Below are 25098 nucleotides of genomic sequence, written 5' to 3'. Positions count from 1 at the left end.
ATCCCTAGCAAAGAGTAGGACATCACAGAGACTAGGAATACTCAAGAATGGGGAGAAGAATGGTCAGTAACAGACGAATTAGTCCATACCAATAAAATAGTTTTATTTTATTGTAAAATAGTCACCAATGTGAAAATTTCCCAGAGCTGGGAATAACAGTCTAGAGCCAGGGTTGGGAGGGGGCCAGGCCTCACCTAGAGGCCCCTGAGTCTCACCCCATACTCCCTTCCAGAGGGAGGAAGGAAACAGCTGAAGAGAGCCCTGAGTCAGCCATCTCCCTCACCCTGAAGGGACGGCTGTGCCAGGCCCCCTGAAGGCAACAGCTTGTGCAGAGGGTTTAGGAAGAGAGGGAAACAGGAAGAAAATAGAAAGGTTAATAAAAAACAGAAATTAGAGGTTAATAATCCCAAAGACACCCCTCCCCCCAAAACCTCATGGCTATGAAAGGATGATGGAGGATGAACACTGATGTAATAAACCCCCTTAGCTCCCCAGAACAGCCCAATCTGGGCTGGACTGATTGGAAGAAAGGTCTTGAGCCTGGCTACATGGTACTTTTGGAGAATAAATATTTTAAGAAAAGGGGAAAACCATGAAGCAAGCTGGTGCCAGTCAATGCAGCTGAAAGGCCTGGTGTGGCCCACTGCCTGACCCTACCTGCACAGGGAACAGAGCTGTGCAGGCCTAGAGGGAGGAAAGTTCCAGGGCTTGGGCTGGGTAGGGGACCCTGAGCTGCACGGGTACAGGCCTCCTGGCAGTCCCAGTGCACCAGCGGCAGGAAGGCAAGCAGGGGCCCTAGTTGAGCAGGTTGCCCTGCTCCTGGGCCTGGGTCAGGCTGTCTTTGCGGTGCAGGTGGTGTACCCCCATCCTCTTAGGGCTGCGCTGGGGGCGGCTGGAGCCAGGGAGTGCCCAGGTCCTGCCCTCAGTGTGGGCAGTGCCAGGCCCTTTCTCGGTGCCACTATCACTGGGCAGCAGGCTCTGTTGTTCTTCCTCAGGGCTGACAGGCAGGTTCAGCTCTTCCTCTTCTGCCTCCCTGGGCAGGTCAGAGTCACGTTCTGTTGGCAGCAAAAGCCCCCTCTCACAGGGTGGGGAAGAAGGTGCCTGAACCTCCTCATCTCTCTCAGTGGGGTTGAGAGCAAAATGGCGCTGTAGCTCTGGCAGTGCACTGTGTCCAAAGGCTGTGCGCTGGGCCACAGTGGCCGGTGGTGGAATGCGGTCCACAAACGCTCGCTGCCAGCTGGCCAGCAGGTCCTCCTCAGAGCTGGCAGAGCTGACAGGAGCGCTGAGTGTTGGGGGGGCTGGGCTGGGCTGGTGGTGCGGTGAGGCCTGGGCTGAGGCAGGGCTGCTGGGCACTGGGCTGGGCCGGGCTCGCTCACTCCCCTCCTCCACCAAGCTCAGGGAAATGGCCTGGCGGGTAGCATACGTGCAGTTGGGCAGGGGGCTATTGTGGGGGATTCGCACCTTATCCTCAGAGAACTCTATCACCTTTCGGCCCGGATATAGAGGGTGTGGTGGTGAAGGGGTGGGGTAGGGGCTCAGCTTCTCAAAGGCCGGCAGAGGCAGGTCCTCCTCTGGGGAGCCCGCAGCAGTGCTCAGAGAGTGGCATTCCCCATTGGCTTGGGGGGTGGGGCTGCCAGGGACTGGGAGGCCGGCTGGGTCACCTGGGACACCGCCACTCATGTCTACATGCACAAAGACATCCTCAGCCAAGGGGCGCCCAGCACTGCCTGACTGGGCCGAATTGAGCAGTAGAGACTCTGGCTTCTCCAACACCCGGGCAATGACGGAGGTGGATACCACAGCCCCTGGTGCCAGGCTGGGGGCAGGGCCTGGGCTGGCAGCCTCTTGACCACTGTGCAGATGTTTCCGAACCATGTCCTGTAGCTCGCAGGGCAGCTGAGGTGAAAGAGTAGGAGAAGGGAAGAGAGACATGAATGATCCCAACCTAAGGTAGGCTGACTCATGGCAGAAGTCATGGTACCATGTACAAGTATAACACTACTGTGTATTTGGCACCTTGCTATGTCCTGTGCTTGCAGCATACCAGGAAATATCTTCATTTCACAGGTAAACTGAGGCTCAGGAGGGGTAAAATAACTTTTGAAGCTTTTGATTAACACCATCAAGATCTGAACCCAGAACTGGTGCTAAGGCCCATATGCTCTCACGCACCTGTCCCCCATCTTAGAAGCAGCTTCTGCCCAAACCAGCCATAATTTTGAGGATCTGGAATGACTGGCAGCCTTGAGAATACCTTCACTCCTGCAGGCCCCATCAACCTCAGGCTTGAGGATCTTGGGTCTACAGTTTGCCCCTCGGGGTAGGGAGATCAGTTGAGCCTACTCCTCTCTCTGATAGCTCTGGCCCCTCCCTCCTTCCTGCATGGGATCCTGGAGTCCCTCCATCTCTGTTCCAAAAACATCAACAAGGCCAGCCCCTAGCCTTAGTGATGGGCCCTTGACAGCATACAGGACACGACCCAGTGACAGAGTTGATTGATCTGAGGGGAGACATGGAGGCTAGGGGAAAGCAAAGCAGTAAGGGATAGTTAAAGGCAGGGGGAGGGAGAGAGGTGTAGGAACTGGAGTTAGAGGAGTCCTAAAAAGATTGGACTGGCGTTGGGGCAGGTATTGTACTCACATCAGCGAACTTGTGGTTACGGAAGTGAGATTTGTTGCACTTGAGGAGCTGCACAGCCAGGTTGCAGTCCAGCCGGTACCGCTCCTGCAGATACAGATGTGGTTCAGAGTCCAGCCCTGCCCCAGGAAGCAGGGCTGGGCCAGGAGAGAGCCAGCCCCAGGCGAGGAAGGTCCCAGAGGCACACATACATTGAGCTCCTCGAGCTTATTGATGGTGTTCTTGGCATCCAGCAGCTTGTTGGTCAGTTCTACAATCTCCCAGTCCAGTGTCTTCCTATCCATCTCAGCCTTCTTGATCTGAGGCACAAGACTTGAGGTGAACCAAGCCCACGCCCTAGCCTGCCCTTCCACCCACTCCCAGCCCAGAGACAGGAAGCCACAGGTGCTAGGGCAGCCAAGGCAGACAGAATAGAGACAGACAATGGACACACAAAAGGAGACGAAACACCTCTCCTGTCCTGCGGGCTGTGAGGCTGGGGCTTTCTGAGCATGACCTGCTGCTGCCTGGGCCCAGCAGCGTAAGAGCTGCCCATCCCTTGAGAGAGCCCTGCACACCAGGCAAGGCAGCTGGTACCTGAGAGGCGCTAACTGAAAATCCAGGCACTGAAGCCTATGGATGTCACTGTTTCCAGGCTAGGAGGAGGGAGGAGGGAGGAGGCTGGGTGGCAGCTGGGGGAGCCTGGGAGGGAGCTGCAGCTCAAAAGCAGCCTTCTGATCTTCAGCTCACAGGCTAGATCTACAGCCCTCTTCCCCCAAATGGCTTGGGCTTGCTGCCACTGCTGCTAAGAAGCAGTGAGTGTTCAGTGGTGACATCAATCAGTACCTCTGCCTGGGCCAAGAGTAGGCTCCCAGCTGTCCCCCAGGAAGGAGGCACTGTCTACTGACTGGGCCTCACATAAGGAAGAGGAAAGAAGTGGGCAGAGGGAAATGACTGGGGCCCCAGCAATCCCAGATCTCGGCGGCGGAGGAGGCCAGGACAAGGGGGGAAACACACAAACTCAGACGCAACTGCAAAAATCCAGCTGTGGCTAAGAGAGGCCTGAGAGGAGAGTACGGCAGCAGCGGTGGCAGCATGAGGGGAGACGAGGAGAGAAGAGAAACAGTGTGAGCATTAAGACAGTACCAACTTGCACAGCACACTGCGCGCCACCCCCTCTGCCCCCTCCCCCCTCCCCAAGCCCAGGGCAGAATGGCATTCCCTTGGAAAGTCCGAGCCCCCTGCTACACTGCGAGCACAATGCCAGCCCAACTGCCTTCCTGGTCACATTACCAGCGTGTGCAGCTTGTCCTCCAGCTCCTGGTTGGTCCTCTGGGAAGCTGTGTAGCTGTTCTGCAGCCTGTAGGGGAAAACAAGGCAGACCCTTGGGTCATGATCCTGTTCTTCAGACCCTGACCAGCCTCTCCTTCATAAGGGATCTTGGGCAAGTCATTCTCCTCCCCGAACTTCAGTTTTCTCACCAGAACCAGATAATCTGAAGCTTCTTCCAGCTAACCCCCAAGGAATGGGGAGAGGTATGCATATGTGTCCTGGCTCCTCGTGCCCGTACCTACGGAACTTGTCCTTAAATTTGTCCAGCTCCTCGCGGCTCTGACCCAGCTCTAGCTCCAGGCAGTCCTGCCCGATTTCCAGCTCGCGCTCCAGGGCCTCGGTGCGCCTGGTGGCCAAGGCCAGGCGCCTGCGAAGCTCCTCATTCTCCTGCTGCAACAGCCTGGCAGGGTGAGGGGTCAACGGAAGAAGGGCATCAAAGATAGAAGGGTCATCCCTGGAGCCCCACACTGGTCAAAAAGGAAGGAGTAAGAATGACATGGTGACAGGCAACTGGGGGCAGGGGACTCCTGCTGGCCCTGAGAACACAGCCTGGCTTGGAGGGTCAGGGAGGCAGAGCGGACAGTTCAACCCCCATGCCTTGGAGAATGAGAAGACAGAATTCCCAGCCTGTCTCTGGTTACGGCCCAAGCCAGCCATCTACCAAGCCCCCACAGCTCCAGTTTCCCCACTGCACAATCAGGCTGCTCCATTATTAATCTCTTGGAAATCCAGCCCAGCACTGCGCTCCTCTCCAGAGGCCTCACGTGGCTGACAGAAAGGGCCCCAGGGAGGCAGCCTGTGCAGGAGGCCAGGAGCTGTGGAAGAGCTCACTGCCCAGAGCACACCCTCCAAGCCATCCCCTCCTTGGTTCCAGGTTCTCTTGGAGCCCATGGAACAAACCTCTTTTTCCAGAAGGAGTATCCACATCAAGCCTCCTCCCAGAGTCCCTAAACACCCCACCCCACCCCCAACATTTACCTCTACCTAATCCGAGGAAAAGCCCAACTATACCAATAGCCTTGCCTGGAGCTAAGAGGGACAGAGTTGAGGCAGGGCAGGCTCTCAGGCAGCAGATACTCACTTCATCCTCTCTGCATCAGTCAGGGACTCCTGAGCACAAAAGAACAGAAGCTTGAGGGTCAGCTCTAGACCACTGGCCTCCTCCTTGGCCTACCCTCCAAGCAGCCCTGGAAAGGGCTGTTTCTGAAGCCCAAAGACTCACAGCAGTACTGGGCTGAGTGAGCCTGCAGAGATGGAGGCAATCCGGTAATGCCCAGACAAGCCTAGATCACTCTCACTCATGCCAACTAGAAGATTTAAGAACCCCTTCCAACCCTCACTCTTACACACATCAGCTCCAATCCCTCTCTTAGGCCTAGAGCCAGTTGCAAATAAGTCCTGGTACCGATGCTGCCTCTCCCAGGGATAAAGAGAGCCTCTCGGCTGTTCACTGGGATCCTGTGAGCCTTGCAGCCATGGCAGAGACCTTCCAGAGAAGAAATCCGGCTGAGATATAGCAGGGTTCTGAGCTCTGACAATCAGGCAGAATCAGGACCTTACAGAGGCCTGGGAGGAGCAAGTGCATGGGCAAAGGAGAACTGCTGGCCTAATCCTGACCAAGAGGACTCAAATGTCTTATCTTGCTCTTAACCTCCTGCCCCATCTTCTCAAAAGCCCTTCTCTGGTCATGACCCAAGACTTAGGGCTCAGCCAGACACACAGCCGAGCAGGCACGTGCGAGCAAGAGGGAAATGTTACCGGGCGCACCGCAAATTGGACTGACTGATCCAAACGTCAGTCAGGGTCAGAAAATGAGGTGCGTGGCCCAGACTATGGACTGTGGAGCCACTGACACCTGGCTTTGATCCTTTTTACCACACACAGGTTATACTAACCTCAGGGTCCTCATCTACAAAACCAGAAAAGGCCCCCTGGGTGGCATCTAGCACAATACCTGGCCTTTTTATTTCCTGTTCTGAGCTGAAATGGGTAAATCATGGCCTCTGTGTCCTGAATTTGACCAAAGTAGTCATGGTATGCCTGATGCTCAACCTGTGCTGACAGCTTCTCAGTTTCTGTAAGTGCACTCCATGCACTGCAATAAGGTAGACGCCTGGCAGCAAGGAGAACAAGCCACGGCAACACTTGTTTCCTCCCGTTAGTAAGCTTAATGAGGGAGGATAACTGATGTATTTAACAAATGCTGACCAAACAAAGCAAAGCTGGAGGAAGGGCTGGACTTCCGGGGACAGTGAGGAACAGCTGGTCCGATGGAAGAAGCTGGAGTACACCGCCTCCCCACAGCCCCCAGAGGGGTCGCAGGCTGAACGGCTATCCTCCACTAGGGGAGGACCAGAGTCCCAGCCTCCAACAGGTTAGGACCCCTCAGTCTGGCAGGTTGTTTCTTGCAGGAAGAGCAATACTGCATGTGTGGGGTCATTTCTGCTAAGCTACCAAGATTCCTGGGCTCCCTGACATGTGATCATGTGCTCATGGTGGCCCCTATGAGCCTCCACAGCCCCCACCAGCGATGCCATACTCTCACCCCAACTCTGGGGGCCAGAAGTCCCCTCTCGCGGGAGAAGTCAGCCAGGCACCCAGACTCAGAGGCCTGGCTCTGCCAGCCAGGGTAGGGGTACCAGTCTTGCTGACCTCCTGCTCCAGCTGGGATCCAGGAACTTCCAGCCGCAACTCCCGATGCTCAGGTGGTGCCTTACGGTAGGGTTTCTTAGCAGGCGCTGCACTGGTCATTCTGGGAGGTGAGGACTCCGTGACCTACTCAGGGGAAGCCAGAAAGGAAGAACCTCAGAAACAAGGGCAAGAGGCCTGTGGACTAAAGAAAAAGGATGGTAAAAGGGGACATGGCAGGCTGACAGGCTTGGGCATTGCTGGGGTCACCAGAATGTGGATTCTGGTGCGCTGGTACCCACAGAGCCAGGAGAGTGCTGAACGGGGACGTGGGTCCATGGGAGCAGAAGGGCGGGGAAGGCAGGACCTAGGGCCTGGGCACTGGGAAGAGCGCACTGTGCCCAAGAAGGCGGAGAGCCTAAAGGCAGCCCACTGCTCTCCTTTGCGGGCTCAGAACGCCTCTGAGGGAAAACCGCTCTCCATGCATCAACTTCCGCAGCTCCAGATCGGGGTGAGAGTGGCAACAATTTCACAGGGTTGATGTGAGATTATGTAAAGCACTGAGAATAGTACCTGGCACTTAGGAAATGGTCAATAAAGGTTAGCTTTAAAAAATAACTATAACCAAAAAGTAAAGGTTTGAGGATATTCAACCAATCTGGGCTCCTCAGTGGGGATCCTGGGGCTTGGGAGAGCCCTGAAGGCCAAGCCCCACTGGCCTTCACCACACTTCTTTCACCAGGCCCCCACCAAGAGGGGCCACCTGCCTGCCCCTCACCTGCCAGCCTCCCCAGAAGAGAGCCACATGGCGGGCGCAGGCCTCACAGGAACATACCGTCTGTCTGTCGGCAGCTCGCTCTGTTCCGCTGTCCGGGAGTTAGCCCTCGGCTCTCCGCATCCCACAGCCCCTCCACTTCCTCCTCTAGCCAACAGCTTCTGAAACTGGAGAAGGGAAGAAAGTGGAAACCAGGTGTCAGCCGCCTGTCTGTCAGTGCCGCAGGCCACCCTGCCCAGTGGGACCTGGAAGGCCCCCAGGGAGAGCCATGGACAGAGTCTGAGGGGGAAGCACGGGGCACCTACCTTTTCCATGGACAGTCATATGTGTGTCTGTGTGTGTGTGTGTTCATAGCCTCAGCTTACCCACATGCCCAATTCTGAAATAGGTCTGGTCCTGTCCTGTCCCTAACCCACTCCACATCTGCCCTGTTCATCTCCCAGGCCTCTCAGAGTCCGGACACAACTAAGAGGTTTGGAGAACATAGGCAGCAGGAGAGTATACCAGGAAAAAGCCTAGTAGAGATGCAAGATGCTGGAAAGAAAGCTCCTAGCAATGTTGCCAGAAGGAGCCCAAAGATCACCTCCGTGCACAGCGGTGGTAAACACTTTGGGCTGAGGAGGGCTGGGTACAGCAATAATGGTTCTCAAACAGGGTGATGTTGATCCCCCTTCTCAGATATCTGGCACATGTCCGTAGACAGTCCTGGTTATCACACCAGGAGTGGGTGCTCCTGGCATCTAGTGGGGAGAGGCCAGGGCTGCTGCTAACCATCCTGTAATGCTCAGGGCAGCTCCCACAACAAAGCATTATCAGCACACCATGTTGATAATGCCAAGGCTGAGAAACCCTGGTATAGAAAACCCAAGTCTGGGGAGCTGAGACACCTGGGTTCCAGGCTCAGTGATGATTTTGACACAGTATGTGGCCCTCGCTCACTGGATAAGCCTGTTTCTCATCTGCAAAAGGTGGCTGGACTGAGTGACCTGTGTGGTCCCTTCCAGGTTCCTGGGGTCCGAGTTCTGTAATAAGCTGGGCTACAGCAGGGGGGCAGCAGCCACCACAGGGACGGACGGAGGCAGTAACCTCAGGTAGCCTCCTGGGAATAAACAATCTTCCTGCTGCCATCCACTGAAGCAGAGCTGGGGGCTGAGGGAAGCCTTACGGGCTACAGCGTGTGTTCCTGCTGTTGGGACATGCCCTGGCCATGACTCCTGTCACATTCCAACAGGGCCTGAGGCAGGGAGAACGGTGAGGGGGTAGAGAGGGCGGGGAAGCAGGAGTGGCTTCCCTCCTCTGTCTGAACAGTCTGGCCTCTGGCTTGGGGCTCTCGGGGAGCTGGCGTGTGACAGTAGGCACGAGCCGCCAACCTCCACCCCTTTGATGGTGAGGCAGAACGTGTCCCCACAGGGCACAAGCAGCATGCTGTGTTGGGCTGACTCCCTGTGCAGGAATCCGGGCGGGCCTGAAGGGACAGTACATTCCTGGGGTGTGGGGAGCAAACAAGTCACCCCCACAGGTTCCCCAGGGCTATCCCTCCAGAGGGCCCCAGGGTGAGAATTCCTATGGTCTGGGGGAGAGGCCCAGAAAGCCCAAATCAGCCTGGGTACCTATACTCAAGGGGTGAAAGTGGGGGTGTGTATATGAGTTGGAAAAGGGGTAGAGCCAGAGACACAGGAGTAAGTGTTACAGGTGGCCAGAGATTCCACAAAACCCAGGGGAGGCTCCCATGCTGGCCTCTGCCTGCTCCCCTCCTCTGTGGGGAACCAGGCCCCTGCTCCCCATCTCACCTGCCAGCTGAGTGGCCCCTTTCTCCCTGCAGGCCCCGTTGTGTACCCTCCTCTATTCTCAGCTGCTTCTGTTCTTCCCTACCCTCTTCCTGCTGATGCCTGCACTGTCCTCTAGACACCAGGACATGTCTATGGGCAGCGGGTGGACAGGGAGGACACTGACCGCTCAGGTATCAGGTAAGTCTGCCTGTAAGGACAGTGGCCTCGCCCCACACCCCGCAGCCCTCATTCTTAAATGCCACATATCCTATAGCCCATCCTGCCTCATCCTGACCTCAAGCCACCCGCCCCAGCCTCACAGCCTCACAGCACGTATTCCCAGGGCCTCCACGGCCAGATGGTGTGGCTTGCTGAGGGGGCAGACAGTGTGGGTTGGGTGCAGTGAGATAGAGGGTAAAGGCGGATGCGGACTCTCTGGGATGAATGGTGGAGAGGTGGGGGTGAGCCTTCTTTCCACGCATGTCAGTCAGTCACAGGGAAGGGAACCACTCCCAAATGGGGAAGCAGAAGGCACGCCCACTAGGGAGAAAGTCCCCAACACAAGTCCACGAGAGTCTGTGCCACTCCCTGCCCTGTGTCCATAAATACCAGTGCATGCGGGGGCCCTTGCTCTGACTCCTGAGATCTGCTAAGTGCCCCAGACCAGCCTATAGGGACCCACTATCCCAGCACTGAACAGGAACAAAATGGACCTGGCAAGCCACTGTCCTTGACCAGAAGTGCTACAGGGAAGGACAGACCCAGGGGTGAGAACAGTGCCAGGTGCAATGTAGAACAAAACAAGAAACAGCTGGACCCCAGGCCCACAAGCTGGGAGAAGATGAAAGGTAAGCTGAAAGGCAACAGAGTAGACTCCAGGGAGCCCAGCTACCAGGTGCAGCCTCTATTGGCCACACGGCCTCCACCCAGAGGTTCCCAGGTGGCCTTGAACTGTTTCAGCCCAAGGAGGACTCCAACCCTGCATGGAAAGAAGAACTCCAGGGAAAGCAGCTGGACATTCAGAATGGGCCATGAGGAGCAAGCAAGCAGCCTCTGGGTGCCCACCTTCGGGGCACCTCCAAGAAAATGGTCCTCTGGAAGGTCTAGAAATTGACAGGGAAGAATCCCACTCCTAAACTACCCAAGCTCCAAGGAAATGAGGGCAGATGCGGGGCTACCAGATCGAGTGCCAGGTGTGTACTACAAGTACAGCTGTGCTCTAGGAGAAAGGCAGAGGCCTCGGATAAAACCTCTGGCTGACACAGTCTGGTCTGAGGGTCCTTGGTTGGCCTGGACCTACAGGTCCCGTTGAGGAAGACCCCCAGAGCAGCAGTAAACCCTCCCCATCTCAGGACGCTGAGGTGAGAGGAAAACCAGCTCTCCTCACCCCTCACTGCCCCCACCAGCCACGCCTCCTCCTTCCTCTTCTGCATTGTACTCGTTCTTCACTTACTCAAAATCAGTTTGGAGAAGAGATTCAACCCCGCATTTGCTGGGGTGGGGAGTGGGGGTGATTAGCTTCCTAATTGCTATGTTGCAATCTGCCAGTCAGTGCAGGCTGCCTGTTGCCGCCTGCCCTGTATTAAATACCTTCTCCCTGATTACAGCCCATGGGGCACGATTAGCTGCCTCCAGAGAACAAAGTCTGCTTTCATTAGAAACGGGACTCACACACACAGTGAGCCTTCACTGTGAACCTGAACAGCTGAGCAGAGTGTAGACAGAGACAGACATAAGGAGGAATGTGTGCCAGAAGTTGGCTGAGCCGCATCCTTGAAGCAAAGGACAAAAAATGTGCCTAGCATTATCTGCTCCTTTCTGTGGATATGAAGTATATGTATGTGACCAGGGTTTCCCCTGTGGTCAGGGATCCCCACCGCCAGAGATGGGAGTAGGATAAGGAGAAAACTCTTCAGAATCCCAATTCTCTCCAAACCACTATCCGTACTCCTACTCCCAACAAACACTCGCGAGGCAACAGCAAAAAGGTTCAATCTCAAGAGCCAAGGACACCCTCTTAGTTCCTTCTGCCATCTTTTCTGTGGGTCTGCCCAAGGCCCAGGACAAAGTCAAAGGTGCAGGAGAGGAAGGGAGGTCCAAGCATCCCTCTGAGGGTTCAGAGGTCACCACCTCAGTGCTGGCCCAGCAGAGGCAGACTGGATTAAATCCAAAATGGGTGTGGTTCTTTGGCTTTTCAAACTTCTGCCTTCCCCCATGGGATGTCTCCTCTAGCTTCCAAGCTCTGCTCTACAACTTCATTCCACTGCCCGGTTCAGCGGCCCTGCCCTAGGAAGTCGGACTGCCACCCCGTTCGCCACATCACCCATGCTCTCTTTAGGAAATTATGGCACCAACAGTTTACCTGGGCTCAGGCCATTTCCAAACCTAATGATATGCCTTTCTGTTCATAGCTGTCACTGAACCAGGCAAGTGGAGCACTTCGAGAGGTCAGTGAACCCTGTCTTCTCAGTCATGAAGGGCCAATACATTTCCACCAAAACCTTAAAGCTCTTCTTCATAATTCACTCAAGGAAAGTCAAACAAGTAAACAATCACTACTGCTTTCAAAATGAAAGGAGAACCAGCCCTTCTTCAGAATACCCCAACTGTGCTGTATGCTGCCTTAATTCTCTTTGAACCCAGTGAAATATAAATAAACAATAAAAATAAATACAGGCCCTTCCTACAGCCCCTAAGCAACTGCTAAAACATGAATGTCTCATCACACTGGGACTCCATCTCCTCTGTGGAAACTGTCCTCAGCTAAAAGCTATTGTTCTCAGCTGTATGTAGTCTCTGAACTCTGCAAGCCTCGAGGAAGAGGCACCTCTAGCACCTGAAATCCAGGGGCTCTACCTCCAACCACGGCCCAAAAGCACAAACTATCACCCTGCAAAGCCCAGCCCTGTAACCAAGTGACTCGACAGGGGCCCCCACTACCATTAATAGGGCCCATCTCCACCTGGACTGTCAGTGAGCAGCAAAACAGTCCTCCAGCACAGTGAGTGGGTCCTACCAGAGCTGTTGGGGCTCAGCCTTCCCATACCGACCCCCCCAGGCGCCCCTCCCACTCGCCACCAGGCCCCAGTTTCCGGCATGCAGCTGTTCCTGAGATACATGAGCAAAGCCGTCAGCAATCCTGGGCGCGTGGCAGGCAAGCAGCCAGCAGCTCACAGGGTGGGGCCTGGGCAGGCTCTTCTCTGGGCTGATGACTAGGCTGGAAGATGCCAGTCTGTGCCCAGACCAGCCCTGTTGCCCCTCCGACAGCCAAGCCTGCCACCCCTCTGGGCAAGTACAACCTCGCCCGCTTGGGACATGCTGCCTGCGGCCCTGACCTGGCCTTTCGCCTGCTCTAGGCAGAACAGACTGACAGGTTTTTAAAAGCCAATATGGGTGGGTATTTTTCTGCCACAGAGTAATCCTGAGGACTCAGAACTAGCACTGGTGACCTTGAGTGCTCACCTGGCTCCCCACCTGAGCAAATACCTCAATCTATCACCTGACCTCATCCAAGCAAACTCTAGACAGGAATAAAGGGGCTGAACACTACTGATGATGATCCAAGCAAACCAAGCCTCCCCCCTCATAAAGGGAGGCCCAAAAAATCCCTAAGATCATAACCAGCACTTGACAGTAGTCCCCAAGCCCTCTCCTAAGCTGGCAAAGCAAAGTGAGGAGTGGTTAAGCCTCCACTCCAGTCTCCTTTGGCTTTCCCGGTCAGAGTCAAGCCACACACCCTTCCAGCTTGCTACCTCTCTATTCAGGGTCCCTAAACGACTGAGTAGCACTACCAGCTCTCGCAGTTACACATTCCCAGCCCATGCTAGTAGACAGCACCCTGCCTTCTCCCTCTTAGCCCAACAGTACAGAACCACTTTGAGGGCCTGCAAGTCTCAAGTTTCCCTATCCAGACTACCCCATACTGCAACTGCCTGCAGAAGCTGGACACAGACAGTCTGTCTAAAGAGTTACCTGTGCAGAACACCAGGGCGCTCTAAGCATTCGGCCTCCCTGTTATTTCCAGAACCCCCTTCTCCTCTCCAAGCCTAGAGGGAGAAAGGAGTTTGGTGGGAGCGTCTCCATGGCAAGCCATTCGCCAGTCTCCCAATCTGAGGGTAGGGCCTCTCCTATGCCCACTGTGGAATACGGAGCAGATCCTCTTCCCTTGGGCCAAGGCGCCCCTCCCAGCTCTTGGCTAAAGTCCACCTGAAGCTCCAGCCGTGGAAGGCAGTGGTGGACCAAGCTCCACCCACTCTTCCTCCCAGAGTAAGTCACCAATGGGAGCTACATCTGAGATGGGTACCTGGTTCTGGGCTCCAGATTTCAGTTGAAGTAGCATCACACTTCTGCCCAGGGAATTTCCCACAACCAGGCCAAGGTTTTCCTTACCCTCCCCAACCCCAAGGAGAAGACTGCTGCTAATTCTAAACTATTAACCTGGGGTGAGAATAATGGGGACATCCTTCAATCCTCTCCTCTTGAAAAAGGGAGGAAACCACTCAGTCTAAAAGAAAATCCCCATCTGTCTCTGAGGCATGAAAGAGAAACAGTGTGCCAACTGAGGGATATTCTTGAACTCCATGGTGCTAAAGGCATATTAAACAGAAACTACACAATTCTGTTTTAAGAAAGAACAAGAAGGCATGGTACTATCTGAGGGGAGGCCGAGTCCAGCAGCAGGCTGGCAGATGTGCAGGTGGCTGTGCCTAGGAAACCCTCCTCTCCTGGCCACAAAGGGGGCATATCCCCACCCAGAGCAAGGGGACTGGGAAGACGGAGGGAACCCAGTTACAAGGACCAGTGAGCAGAGGAGATGGCATGAGATAAGCTGGGGAGGAGGCAGCCAGGCTGTGAGGAAGGACGAGGGCAGGGGCATTCCCAGGGCAGGTTAGCCGGCCCAGGTCAGACTCACAGGGTCAGTGTCTTCTCCCCAGCCAGCCAGCTAGCTCTCCTGGTTAGCACGGTTAGCGACAGACCCATGGCAGACACCCTCCAGGCACTCCATATAAACAGACAGCTTGCTTTGTGAGCAGCGCAACTCCCAACTCCGGAGCTGCAAAGAGAACAGAAGGAATGGCAAGCTGCAGAAGCCCAGAGCACACACTGCACGCTCCTGATGGGCAGGCTCCTCTGGACTTAGCACTAAACCCTCAGGGGTCTATCCCACACAGAGATCATGCCGGGCTGAGATGCAGCCCTTCCCTGCCACCCTGTGAGTCCAGCTTGCTGACCCCATGGAACAAGGCTCTTCAGCTGGTCAGCGGGGAGGTCAGCTGTTGCAAAAAGGTCACTGCTTGGGGGGCCGGGGGGGGCAGCGCCTATTTCGCCTGTTCCCCCCACACTGACACAAGGCTACACCAGGGCCCTGAAAGCTCGGTTAGAGCTTTTTTGTAAGGACAAAGCCGCCCACAGCTGCAGCTGCTGCCACCCCATGCCTGTGCCAGCAGCGCCCACCCCGCCGCCTCCCACAGGCACTGAGGACTGGGAGAAGACTTGCCCAGGGGCAGACGCCGCAACAAGAGCTGCGTGGAGAGCACAGTACGATGGGGCAGCGCGTGACCCGGCCTGGCGTGGGGCCCGTCCAGGGAGAGGGCAGCGCGCTGCCATCTCTCAGTTCCTAAAAGGGCCAGGGGTGGCTCTTCCCAGGGAGCTGGCCCCAGAGGACCCTACAGAGCAAAGACTCCCAGGCTCCCAGGCTCCCAGACTCCAACAGGGCCTAGTCCACCCCCTCAGAATGAGCAATGACCAGAAAGGCAAACATTCTCACCACAGAAGCCCAGAACCACCCAAAGGAAGTGACATGACCTGGCTTACAAGTCTGAACACAAACGCAGCAGTAGCAGCAGAGCCCCAGAGGCCCCACAAGAAGTGACCCCTGGGGCAGCAGGATAGGAGAGCTTCCGCAAATGTATCAGCAAATACCATTTGTGCTTAAAAGAGAAAGGCAACGTGTTGTCAGGGAAGAACCAAGGAGGGACTCCCCCTTCTGTTGAACAGCACTGCAGATGATGAGATGACCTGGGGTAGAAAGGGGAGAATAGTGACCACCCTGGTCCCACACAGGGCCCTGGCTCTTCTCCCACATTAATGGTTAACACAGCCTCCAGTAAGCTTCCAACTGCCTACTCACTGGGTTCCCCATATTGCTGTGACAACAGCACCAGAGCTCAAAAGGCCAAGGCCTGAGCACAAAGGAAGAGGTAACCATCTAGGAGAGAAAGAATGCTTCCTGTGGGCTCTGACCTCTTCCCTCGACTGATAAGAAAGCATGGTCACAGACAAGCCACCTTCAGAATCCTCACCCACAAAACACTACTGCTACTACTACTAAAAGGAAGAAGAAACACCAGCTGGGTCAATCTGGTTTGCTTCCAAAGGCAGAGCAGCTAGTGACCTGGCTAACCCAAGGTTTCAGAAACCAGGGACTCTCTCTGCAATGAAACAGAGGTTGAAAATTCAGGGAATTTTACTCTCTTCCCAGCCAAAACTGATAGAGGACTGAAGGGGAGAAATAGGCATAAGATGAAGTGTTGCTGCCACATGATGCTTATCTCCATTCTGAATCCCACTCAAGGGCACTCCTGTGTACAATTTCAGCTCGGAATAAAAAGAGTCTCTCAGAGATAGCCAGGGGACAGCTGTGGCCTCTCCATCCCTCCCGATGAGCTAGCTAGCCCCAAAGGGAACCCCCAAGCTTGGAAGGAGGCTACAACCAGGCTCCTCAAAGGTTCCAACAGGAACTACTCAACCCTAAGTAACTTGTTAGGCGAACAAATTGAAGAACAGTATGTATTAAATTATTGAGTTTTGTTTATTTTACAAGTAATACCTTATTAGGAATGTCTAGAAGGACACAAAACGATTAGAAGGATACATAATAAATGGTTAACAGTTGTTAAAACTAGCTCCCTATCTTTGGGGAAAGAGTTTAGAAAAGGGCGATGGGGAGGGTCTTTTTACTTTTTATTTTGTATATTTTTCTGTATGGTTGGTATTTTATACAAGGACATATGTTTATGATAGATACATACAGTTCCTAAACAAATAGACAAAAGCCCTCCAACTGCACTGTGCCTTACCATTCTGGAACAGCTCTCCCTTCCACTATATGCCCTTGGATCCTTGTGGCCTAATGGGCCCACAGAACAGTGGAGTTCTCCCTTTTGAAGTGACAGAGAAGACAAGTGACTTGCCCAAGACCAGAGACTGGGACAGAACCCTCCGTTTCCAATTCCAGTGCAAAGCATAGAAAGCTGTCATCTCTAGGGAGCCACAGAAAAGCCCTGACAATTTTGTCATGTCCTTTACGGATTCCAAATGTCACTGAGAGCAGACATTTGACACTTTTGAGATAGTAACTAACAAAGATGAGGTCCTACTCTTCTACCCATGGCCAGTCCAGGAGACTCACTCTGTTTGAAGCCTAGAAGAACACAATACAATCCAGTCCAGGTGGCTCACCCGATCAACTCTCAAATCTGCTTAACATACAGTGTAGCTTACCATTCCTGCCAAGATGCAATCAGCAAAGATGTGCCACACTGCAATGTGCACTTCCAACCCAACAGACTCCACTTGTAGCTATTGGTTTCATCCTTCTGATTGTCTAGGCATTACAAGATTGTAGCAAGACCTGGCTGTGAGCACACCTGGATAGGACTAGCGATACAACCAGAAAAGCAAGACGGTTATAGAGGCACTAAAAGAAGCTTAATGAATAACAAAGAGGGTGCCAGCAGCCAAAGACCTTTTAGAAGACGCTAATTCAGCAAGAAAATATACCAGTGTGGCCCTGGCTGGTGTGGCTCAGTTGAATGGGGCAGCGTCCTGTAAACCAAAAGGACTCAGGTTTGATTTCAGGTCAGGGCAGATACCTAGGTTGCGGGTTCGGTCCCCAGGCAGCATGTAGGAGAGACAACCGATCAATGTTTCTCACATCGAAGTTTCTCTCCCTCTCTCTCTTCCTCCCTTCTCCTCTCTCTATAATCAATAAATATGTCATCAGGTGAGGATTTAAAAAAAAAAAAAAAAATACATCAGTGTGTTTCACCTCCTCTTTTAACCCTGTCCTGCTGGCTTAGGGATGTGTTATGTGTTATGAAATAAAAAGGCTAAAAAGGGAGACAGCTGAAGCCAAGCACCTGGAAAATCATCTAACTCAACCCTGAAAAACAGTTAGTAATGCTATTATTACTATCATCTTTTGTTTATGCAGGACCTTCCTTCTAAGGAATTCAAAAGGTTGTGCTAGATGAAGCCTATTTGCTTTAGTGTCCCTGAGGGAGCACTGGGTGGGGTCACACAGTAACCAGGACAGTTCAGCCCCTACTATGTAGGGCCTAAATGCCTTCAGTAAAAGACCTTGGCTCTAAGAAGCTTCTGAGATAGAAGATCTTGCCCCTAGTGGGCGAGAGACAGGTTAAGAACCACTTGCATTAGAGTGTGGCGAGTACTATGCGGGCACAGAGGACAGGTGCCTGGCTGGGGCAGGGGTTCAAGGACAGACAAGAAGGCTGCCCTCCTGAGAACTCAGATATAGCTTCCTCACCTGATTTTAAATTCACTTTGGAGTACTACCTGGCATTACACAATTAAGAGGTCTAGATTTCTGGAAACAACTTCCTTTGGTATCTGCTGGGAACTGGTGTCCTAAGAAATGCCCCCCATCAACTACATGAAAAATAAAGAGGCAAAGAGAGGACAGCAACTCTCTCAGCTACCAGTCTCATTTCTGGGGAGTACCTGAGTTAAGCTGGTTCTGTGACACAAAGCCCTAATGCCTTGGCTGGGTAACTCAGTTGGTTCGAGCGTTCTCCCGATACGCCAAGGTTGCGGGTTCTATCCCCTGTCAGAGTACATACAAGAATCAACCAATGAGTGAATAAATAAGTGGAAAACAACAGCAACAAAGCCCTAAGAAAACTGGGCCCCACCAAATCTGGCTTCCTCAATGCCTAGATGTGTTCTATCTGCTTCAGCCAACACTTTTCAGTTCATAAAACACCAGGAGAAAAAAAATACACCAGGAAACATGGATCCTCAAACGGACCATCCAGTCATCCACAGCCTTAACTACACGACAAATCACCATCTACCCACCCCCACCTGTGTTCACCAAAGTCACCACCAATCTTGAATGCATGTCATGACCCATCAAAGGAGTCATTACAACACAAGAATGTGGAGAAGCATCAACAAACTTACTTTGCACAGGCTACTCACTGACGGTGTCCCCAACCTCACCTTTTTTATTGCTTCATCACAAGAAAGGAGACTCTCTGGATTTTACTCCCACCTCAAATATGCTCCTGGCTACCTGGCAGAAAGCAAAAGGGCTTATTCTAGCTTGAATAAAACAATGCCTTTTCTTATATACTGAGTTTTTCAAAATGGAATTCATTCATTCAACAAATATTTACTGAGTATCTTTCATATGCCAGGCACCATACAATATGCTGTAAACTCATTTTCTCTAATGCTCAATACTCCTGCAAAAAAGATCATGTCACTCACACTTTGTAAGGTGCAAGACCAAGAATTCTACTGATTAAGCAACTATCCTAAGTCCCATAACTGGTAAGTGGCAGAGTCTGGATCTAAACCAGGTCTGCCTAGCTCCAAAATCAGACTCTATTACACTGCTCACCTCACTCCCAACTCTCCACACACCCCCACACTCCCAGTCTTCTCTATTTACCCACCCCCATCCTGTGATCAGGGAGGGTCCCTCCTCTACATGGGGTCAGCTCGGTAAAAGAGATGGACAAGTAAACAGAGAACTCACCATACAACAAGGCAAGTGCCAGAACAGAGGTTCAAACACAGTGCTGTATGGGCCGAGAGGAGGAAAGGAAAGCAGGGAAGTCTTTTCATAGGAGGTGACGAGGAGCTGGGTCTTAGGACTGGGCAGAGTTTCAGAGACACAGTGAGCATTATGCAGCAAGTACCGTGCACAAGCAAAGAAGAATAAAGTAAATGGACAGCCACAACAGGTTCAGGTGCAGCAGGAAATTTAGAAGCAATGAAGAACAGGACAGATGAAATGCGGTGGCAGCAACTCAGGCTACAGGGTTGGGTTTGGGCCAGAGTGTAAAGAACTGCTTTTGCATGCCAAGCCAAAGAGTATGGACATTATCCTAAAAAAGTGGAATCCATGGCATTTCTAAGGGAGGAGGCATCCTTTTTTTAATAGAAAAATAATTTCAGCTAAGAAGACAGACTGGAGTGGGACGAGACTGCCCACCACATTTCATTCATTCTATATCCACCACAGCATTAAAAAGCACCTATTATGTGCCCTGCACTATGTTAAATAGGAAAGTACAATAATGAATAAAATACAGTTTCTCTTCTCAGGACACTTATGGTCTTGTAAGAGTCAGACAAGTAAATAGGCAATTACAATACAAGATAAGTGTTAAAACAGAAGCACAGAAAAAAGGCACTTAAAGGCGGATGGGGTCCCAAAAGAAGTGACATTTAAACTGAGATGTGAAGGACAAAAAGGAAAGCAAAAGGAAGAGGGGGAATGCATTCCAGACAGCAGGACCAGCACTTGCAGACACCCGGAAGCTAGAATGAGGTAAGATCAGAGCATTGTTAAGAGGCTGAATCCGGTGAGAAATGAAGGCCTGGTTTACTCCGAGGTCCTTGGCACCCAAAATGTGGTGGTAAGGATGTGAAGGGATTAGATTCAAAGCAAATACATGAATAAGGGGTGTTATGAGAAGAAACTGATTTTAGACAACTAGAAGAAAACAGTAAAGGGAGAACCAGATCAAAATCCATCAGGTTTCACCCTATAGTTTAATCATTTGCTAAAAGTTGACCCGAATCCAGGAAGTCTGAGGTCTTCTACCGAAACAAAAAGATGTACTCTCCGGAGATAACACGTTTCAGCATGCTGCCCGCAACACAAGATAAAGCACACTATCCTGAGATCCGTGGCTCCTAAGTTAATGGAGGAGGGGAGCAGAGACTGACAAAATCACGTGTGCCACAACCAACAGAAAAGCCCATCACAGGGCTGGGTAGGAATTCCCAGGGAAAGCCTTCATTTCTGACCCCTCAATTCCCTGAAACCTAGTTAGGCACCAGGCGTGTGCCTATTCTGATGGCAGGGTGAAGAGTCATTTACTAAAGAAAAAGATGGGCCCTGAGGGTGAGTTAAATAGACAGGACATGACTCAGAAGGAGGGGAAGAGTAAGTCTTAAATACAGGGCAAAGGAAAGCCAATCTATCAAACCTCAGGCACACCTCTCCCCCAAGGCTGTACAGAGGCCTCCAACCTGACTAAAGGAAAAAAAAAAAAAACACACAAGCACTGAGCCACAGTCTTCCTCTGCAACACAAGCCTCAGCAGAAGCACATTTGTTTTCCATTTTCCTTTCAAGCTAGGAGGAAGTGACTGTTTTTAAGTGCCATGTATTTATTTTTCCAATAGAGTTTGCTACTTGCTATTTTTAAAAGAAAGATGCATCCAGACTGTCTATGAATCTAACACTATGGCTACTTCAACTGCTCATGTCAGTAATCAAAGTCAGAAATGAGCCTTGTATTTATATGTATATTAGTACACACACACACACACACACACACACATTCCTTTAAGCCATGCTTAGAGTAGATCCTAATGTCAGTCTGCTCACCCAAACCAGGCCCAAGGTTTTCCAAAGGCCAAGTTGAATCATGAAGAGTCCAGATTTGGCCAACATGGCACAGAGGTCTCTATCACCAGAGTCCCAGCACAGTTATTATTTCTGAGAGGAAGGAGAGAGATGTGAAGAGCTCGGTCTCGAAAACATCTTTTATTCTTTAAAGATTTATTTATTTTTAGAGAGAGTGGAAAGAAGAAAGAGAGTAGAGAAACATCGATGTGTGAGAGATACATTGATGGGTTGCCTCGGTTCACAACCCAGCCATGTGCCCTGACTGGGAATCAAACTGGCAACCCTTTGGTTCGCAGGCCGGCATTCAGTCCACTGAGCTACACCAGTCAGGGCAATGTAATTTCTAAAGGTCACAGAGCTACAAATGGCAAAGCCAGGACGTGAACTATGCAGTCTGGCTCCCGAGTCACTGTTCTTAACCTGTACTTGCACTCACCACGCTGTCCTTTCTGACCACAATTTTCAAGGGGGAATCCACAAATTGTCCTCAGAAAATAAAGGTTCCTAACGTTCTAATGGATCACAGCTAAATAGCACCAGTGCTTCAGGTACCTGAAGGTACTGAAGCTGGCCTAGTAACAGCAATTTGCATTGGCCTGTCTGGAGTCAGGCACTCTGGGGGAAGGGAAGAGTAGGGAGCAGGAAATGGTTAGTTAGATATCCTAGATCGAACCCGACCTCCCAGTCCAGTCAGGGAGCAGATGTCAGCCCTGAAACAGGCTTCAGTAAGAAGCCTACTTCCAGCTCTGTCTTGGGTATAACAACAGGCATCAGAGCAAGTGAGGACCATGTTCACTGCATTCTGTGGCTCCAGATCCCTTTCTTTTTCTCCAACCACAAGTCCACCGTCTCTAAAGCCATGCTTAGTTTGGCTAATTAGCTGAGTTTTTTAAAAATATGGTTTGATGAGAATACAAATGAAGAGAAACAAACTACCGGAAGAGAAAAGAGCAAGTTTCATAGTCCTTTGCTCTCATCAGCACATTGGTCCAGACTGTAAAGCAGTTATCAAATATAGGGGTCTCAGGGAGTCATGTAATAAACATTCTTAGAGTTTTACACCAGTCAGCCTGATCTCTTACCATAAACTGATCTGGATTTTGTCTCCCTAATCCCAACCTGCCTTTCTTCTTCCTCTGACCTGACCTACCACGAAATCCACATCCCCAAGAACACTAACGAGCCCTTCTTACCAAAAGAAAAAATCAAAAGGAGAAATGCTGCAAGAGTAAATTCAAGAGCGGGTGACAGCAGATACGTAAATGGTCAGCAAACACCATCAGAAATTTGTTTTCTCATGACTCTCCACCATTCGTCACCCACAAATCTCTACTTCAGGCAGGATGCCAAACTGAAGATGTGATGGGGAGACTGAAGAAGATACAGTGAACATGTGGGGAACTACTTGTGACAGGGATATGTTAAAATATTTTCAGCCTGATCTCTAGGCCCTTGCCCATGTTCACGTGCATGGCTAAAGGTATACAAGGCTCAATTCTACATCCAACTCTCAAAAGGCATTGTGCAATCTAAGCAGAACACTAATTTAGGGACCACAGGCAAAGGGCAACTTCTACAGAAGAGCGCCCTCCTCAGATTAAATGATTCTCAGCATCATTTGGAGCCCATGCATCCTGCTTCCGGGGAGCATGACAGCCTGTCACCGGAGGCCACCTTACCCGCTCTGGGGTTGGGCTTGGGCAAGTCGCTACCTCTTCTTCTTCCAAGCAGGCACTGTGATTCTTCCAGTCCTTGGGGCCCCGGAGTCTTCAGCTGAACCTGGGGCAGATGCTTCTATAAGAACTGTGGGAAAGGCTGATTTAAGTGTGGAAGAGATTCATTGTCTGGCTTTAGTTCCTTCCTTACCAAACCTATCCAACATCCTCCAGGTTTCTCTTCCCCCTTCCCCATTATGCTCCTCCATGGGAAAGACCCATTCCTCTCCCACCAACCTGGTAGTCAGACCTCGGCCACAAGCGCCAGGCTTCTTTAATCTCGGTTATAAAATAACTCCCCTCCAATTTGTGACTCTGCTTCTCCAGGGCCTGCACACCTACTTCTGGTACCCCGCCCTGGACCCCTCCCGCAGGGATGCCATAGGATCTTAGAGCCCCTCCCTTCCTACCCAACCTCCCTCTTTTTTTCTTGCTGCCTCCAACGTTCCATCATTGCATTTCCTCTTTTCAACTCCGGAGCTGGTCCCTCCTCCGCCCCTACGGCATGCTAATGTTCCCACGATTTTCTCCTCAAACCCCGGCCTCCATGCCCGACAACTCCAATCCCACAACAAACTTTCTTCCGCTGCCCGCTGCCTTCAGGCCGCCATCTTGTCGCGGGGCAGGCCGGGTAGTGGCCACGGCATCGGGAATCCCCACGCACTAGGCGCCGCGCGTCACCGGGGGCGTGGCAATAGGGCGTGGCCTCGGGCTGGGCACCCAGTGACCGGGGTGTCTCCTAACAGCAGAGTTTGGAGCCCTGGAGGATGAAGCATAAAGGAGGTGTATGGGTAGAGCAATAGCGGGAAGGATGGGGGGGGGGGAATTCTAGTACAAAAGGGAAAAAAAAAAGAATAGGGGAAAACAGCACAAAAATATGGTGGGTGTTAGCACTGGTTCCCCATCATCCAAAGAGTGAAAGTAGCTTCTTAGATTGTCATGCAGAGATCCGCATGACCCAGCCTCCTTCACAGTCACCAGCCTGATTTTCCACTTCTCCCGAGGACTACAGGTTCCCAGTTGTCCTGTGTATTCACGTCTTAAAATGCCCAAGCCCTCTCCTCCTTCAGCCCTCAACTCAAATGATCACGTCCTCCGGAAATCCTTCCTCAATCCCCAAGACTGGATTTGGTGCTCCTTTTGCACTTGCACATAACTTCATTTTAGCTAACCTGTGCTGTCATTATTCATTTACATGCTGTATCCCTCACTAAGCTGACGCTCCTTCAAGGCAGACTGTGTCTGACTGCATCTTCATATTCCCCACTTCCCAGCTGGTGCCTGACACACAGTAATTGCTTAATGAATAAATAGCATGGCATCCTCTAATGCACTAAGCATACTCTGCCTCAGGACTTTTAGCTTTGCTCTTCCCTGTGCCTGGAATGTTATTCTTCCAGATATTCACTCCCATGCATGCATGTCTCTGTTCATATGTCACCACCTCAGGGAAGCCTTCACCCGCCACTCTTATCTAAAACAGCACCCTCAGTCACCCTTTCTTACCCTGCCTTAATTTTTTTTTGTTTCAGAGAACTTATTGTTATCTGATATATTAAATATGTCTTTGTTTATTGACCCTCTCCCACTATAATGCAAACTGCAGGTCTGGGACTTTTTATCACTAGTCACTGTAGCCCCACATTTAAAATAAATCCTAGCATAGTAGGTGTTTGATAAATGCTTATTGAATTAATAAAAGGCATGGAGATTAGTAATTGAAGAATTTTAGAATATAGAGGTGGGGAGGAGAGGTGAAAAATACTACAAAATAAGCCCAGGTCAGGTAGCTCAGTTAGTTAGAGTGGTGTCTGGATACACCAAGGTTGCAGGTTCATTCCCTGGTCAAGACACATGCAAGAGTCAACTAATGAATGCATAAATAAGTGGACTAAGTAATCAATGTCTGTCTATCTGTCTGTCTGTCTGTCTCTCTTTCTCCTTTCTTCTTTCTCTCTCTCTAAAAAATCAGTAAAAAACAAACAACAACAACAAAAAAAAACCCTACAGAATAAAAAAAAGGTATTACAGGCTCTCAAGGTCAGACTTGGCCCTATCAGGAATGCTAGCAAAGACAGAACCCAGGCTCAGAAAAGAAAGGAGTGGAATGAGAGCCAGGTGGAACTCAGGAGGTAGATCCTTTGGGAACAGCGTCCTCCTGGGAAAGCCACGGTTTAGGTAGAGGAAATGGGGTGGGCTGGAGGCTGAGGAGTTTATTGGGATCCAAAGACAACATCCACCCCGTGCCCAGGCCTCTCTTGGCCAGATGGTTCCGGAGGCGCCCCAGCATCTGTTCCTCTGTAAATTATCCAGTGCTCCCTCCTGCTTGTCCTCTCTGGTGACAGCCGGAACAATTGTCCAGGAATTCCATCTGTTCCTCTGTCCTTCTCCCCTCCACAGCTCATGAACATTTCAGAGCAGAGAGGTGTCCCATTTCCCTGGGCCTAGAGAATGGAAGTTGGGTCTGTCTCTTGCTGGAGCTGGCGTAAAGAACTCACCCCACCAACACACACAAAAGTTTTGCAGAGACTCCCAGATCCCTGGAGAGACAGGTCAGTCACCTTTATTTCCCATCCTGTCTATGATTTCAACC

The 25098-nt window shown here is 51.7% G+C and overlaps 1 protein-coding gene across 8 annotated transcripts; it reads right to left on the bottom strand.

The window, feature by feature from the left end:
- Positions 1-82: 82 nt before the first annotated feature.
- Positions 83-23147, bottom strand: TJAP1 (tight junction associated protein 1). 8 transcript variants are annotated; one of them, XM_090282466.1, is made up of 13 exons: positions 23083-23147; positions 22470-22593; positions 14935-15050; positions 14033-14173; positions 7412-7518; positions 6601-6723; positions 5030-5058; positions 4187-4348; positions 3910-3976; positions 3649-3678; positions 2829-2936; positions 2641-2724; positions 83-1896 (listed from the first exon to the last, which is right to left on the bottom strand). In XM_090282466.1, the coding sequence occupies exons 6-13, from the start codon at positions 6697-6699 to the stop codon at positions 796-798; spliced, it is 1680 nt and encodes a 559-aa protein (XP_090138592.1). In that variant the 5' UTR covers positions 6700-6723; positions 7412-7518; positions 14033-14173; positions 14935-15050; positions 22470-22593; positions 23083-23147; the 3' UTR covers positions 83-795. The 8 variants fall into 8 exon arrangements, with proteins under 8 accessions (XP_090138592.1, XP_090138590.1, XP_090138594.1 ...); XM_090282464.1 differs by lacking the exon at positions 14935-15050; XM_090282468.1 differs by lacking the exon at positions 14935-15050 and having other exon boundaries at positions 22503-22593.
- Between the last annotated feature and the right edge of the window lie 1951 nt (positions 23148-25098).

Source organism: Furipterus horrens, unplaced genomic scaffold (genome assembly GCF_987537825.1).
Source record: "Furipterus horrens unplaced genomic scaffold, mFurHor1.1.pri manual_scaffold_6, whole genome shotgun sequence".
Taxonomy (NCBI): domain Eukaryota; kingdom Metazoa; phylum Chordata; class Mammalia; order Chiroptera; family Furipteridae; genus Furipterus; species Furipterus horrens.
This window is presented reverse-complemented; position numbering and strand designations above follow the sequence as displayed.

Bases quoted from the DNA above. Each gene is read 5' to 3' on its own strand.
- TJAP1 (XM_090282466.1), bottom strand. From the start codon at position 6,699: ATGACCAGTGCAGCGCCTGCTAAGAAACCCTACCGTAAGGCACCACCT. The intron at 5,059-6,600 runs GTCAGCAAGACT...TTTTGTGCTCAG, and splicing joins GATCCCAGCTGGAGCAGGAG to GAGTCCCTGACTGATGCAGA. The intron at 3,679-3,909 runs GTAATGTGACCA...CTCTCCTCTCAG, and splicing joins AGGACAAGCTGCACACGCTG to GCCTCTCTTAGCCACAGCTG.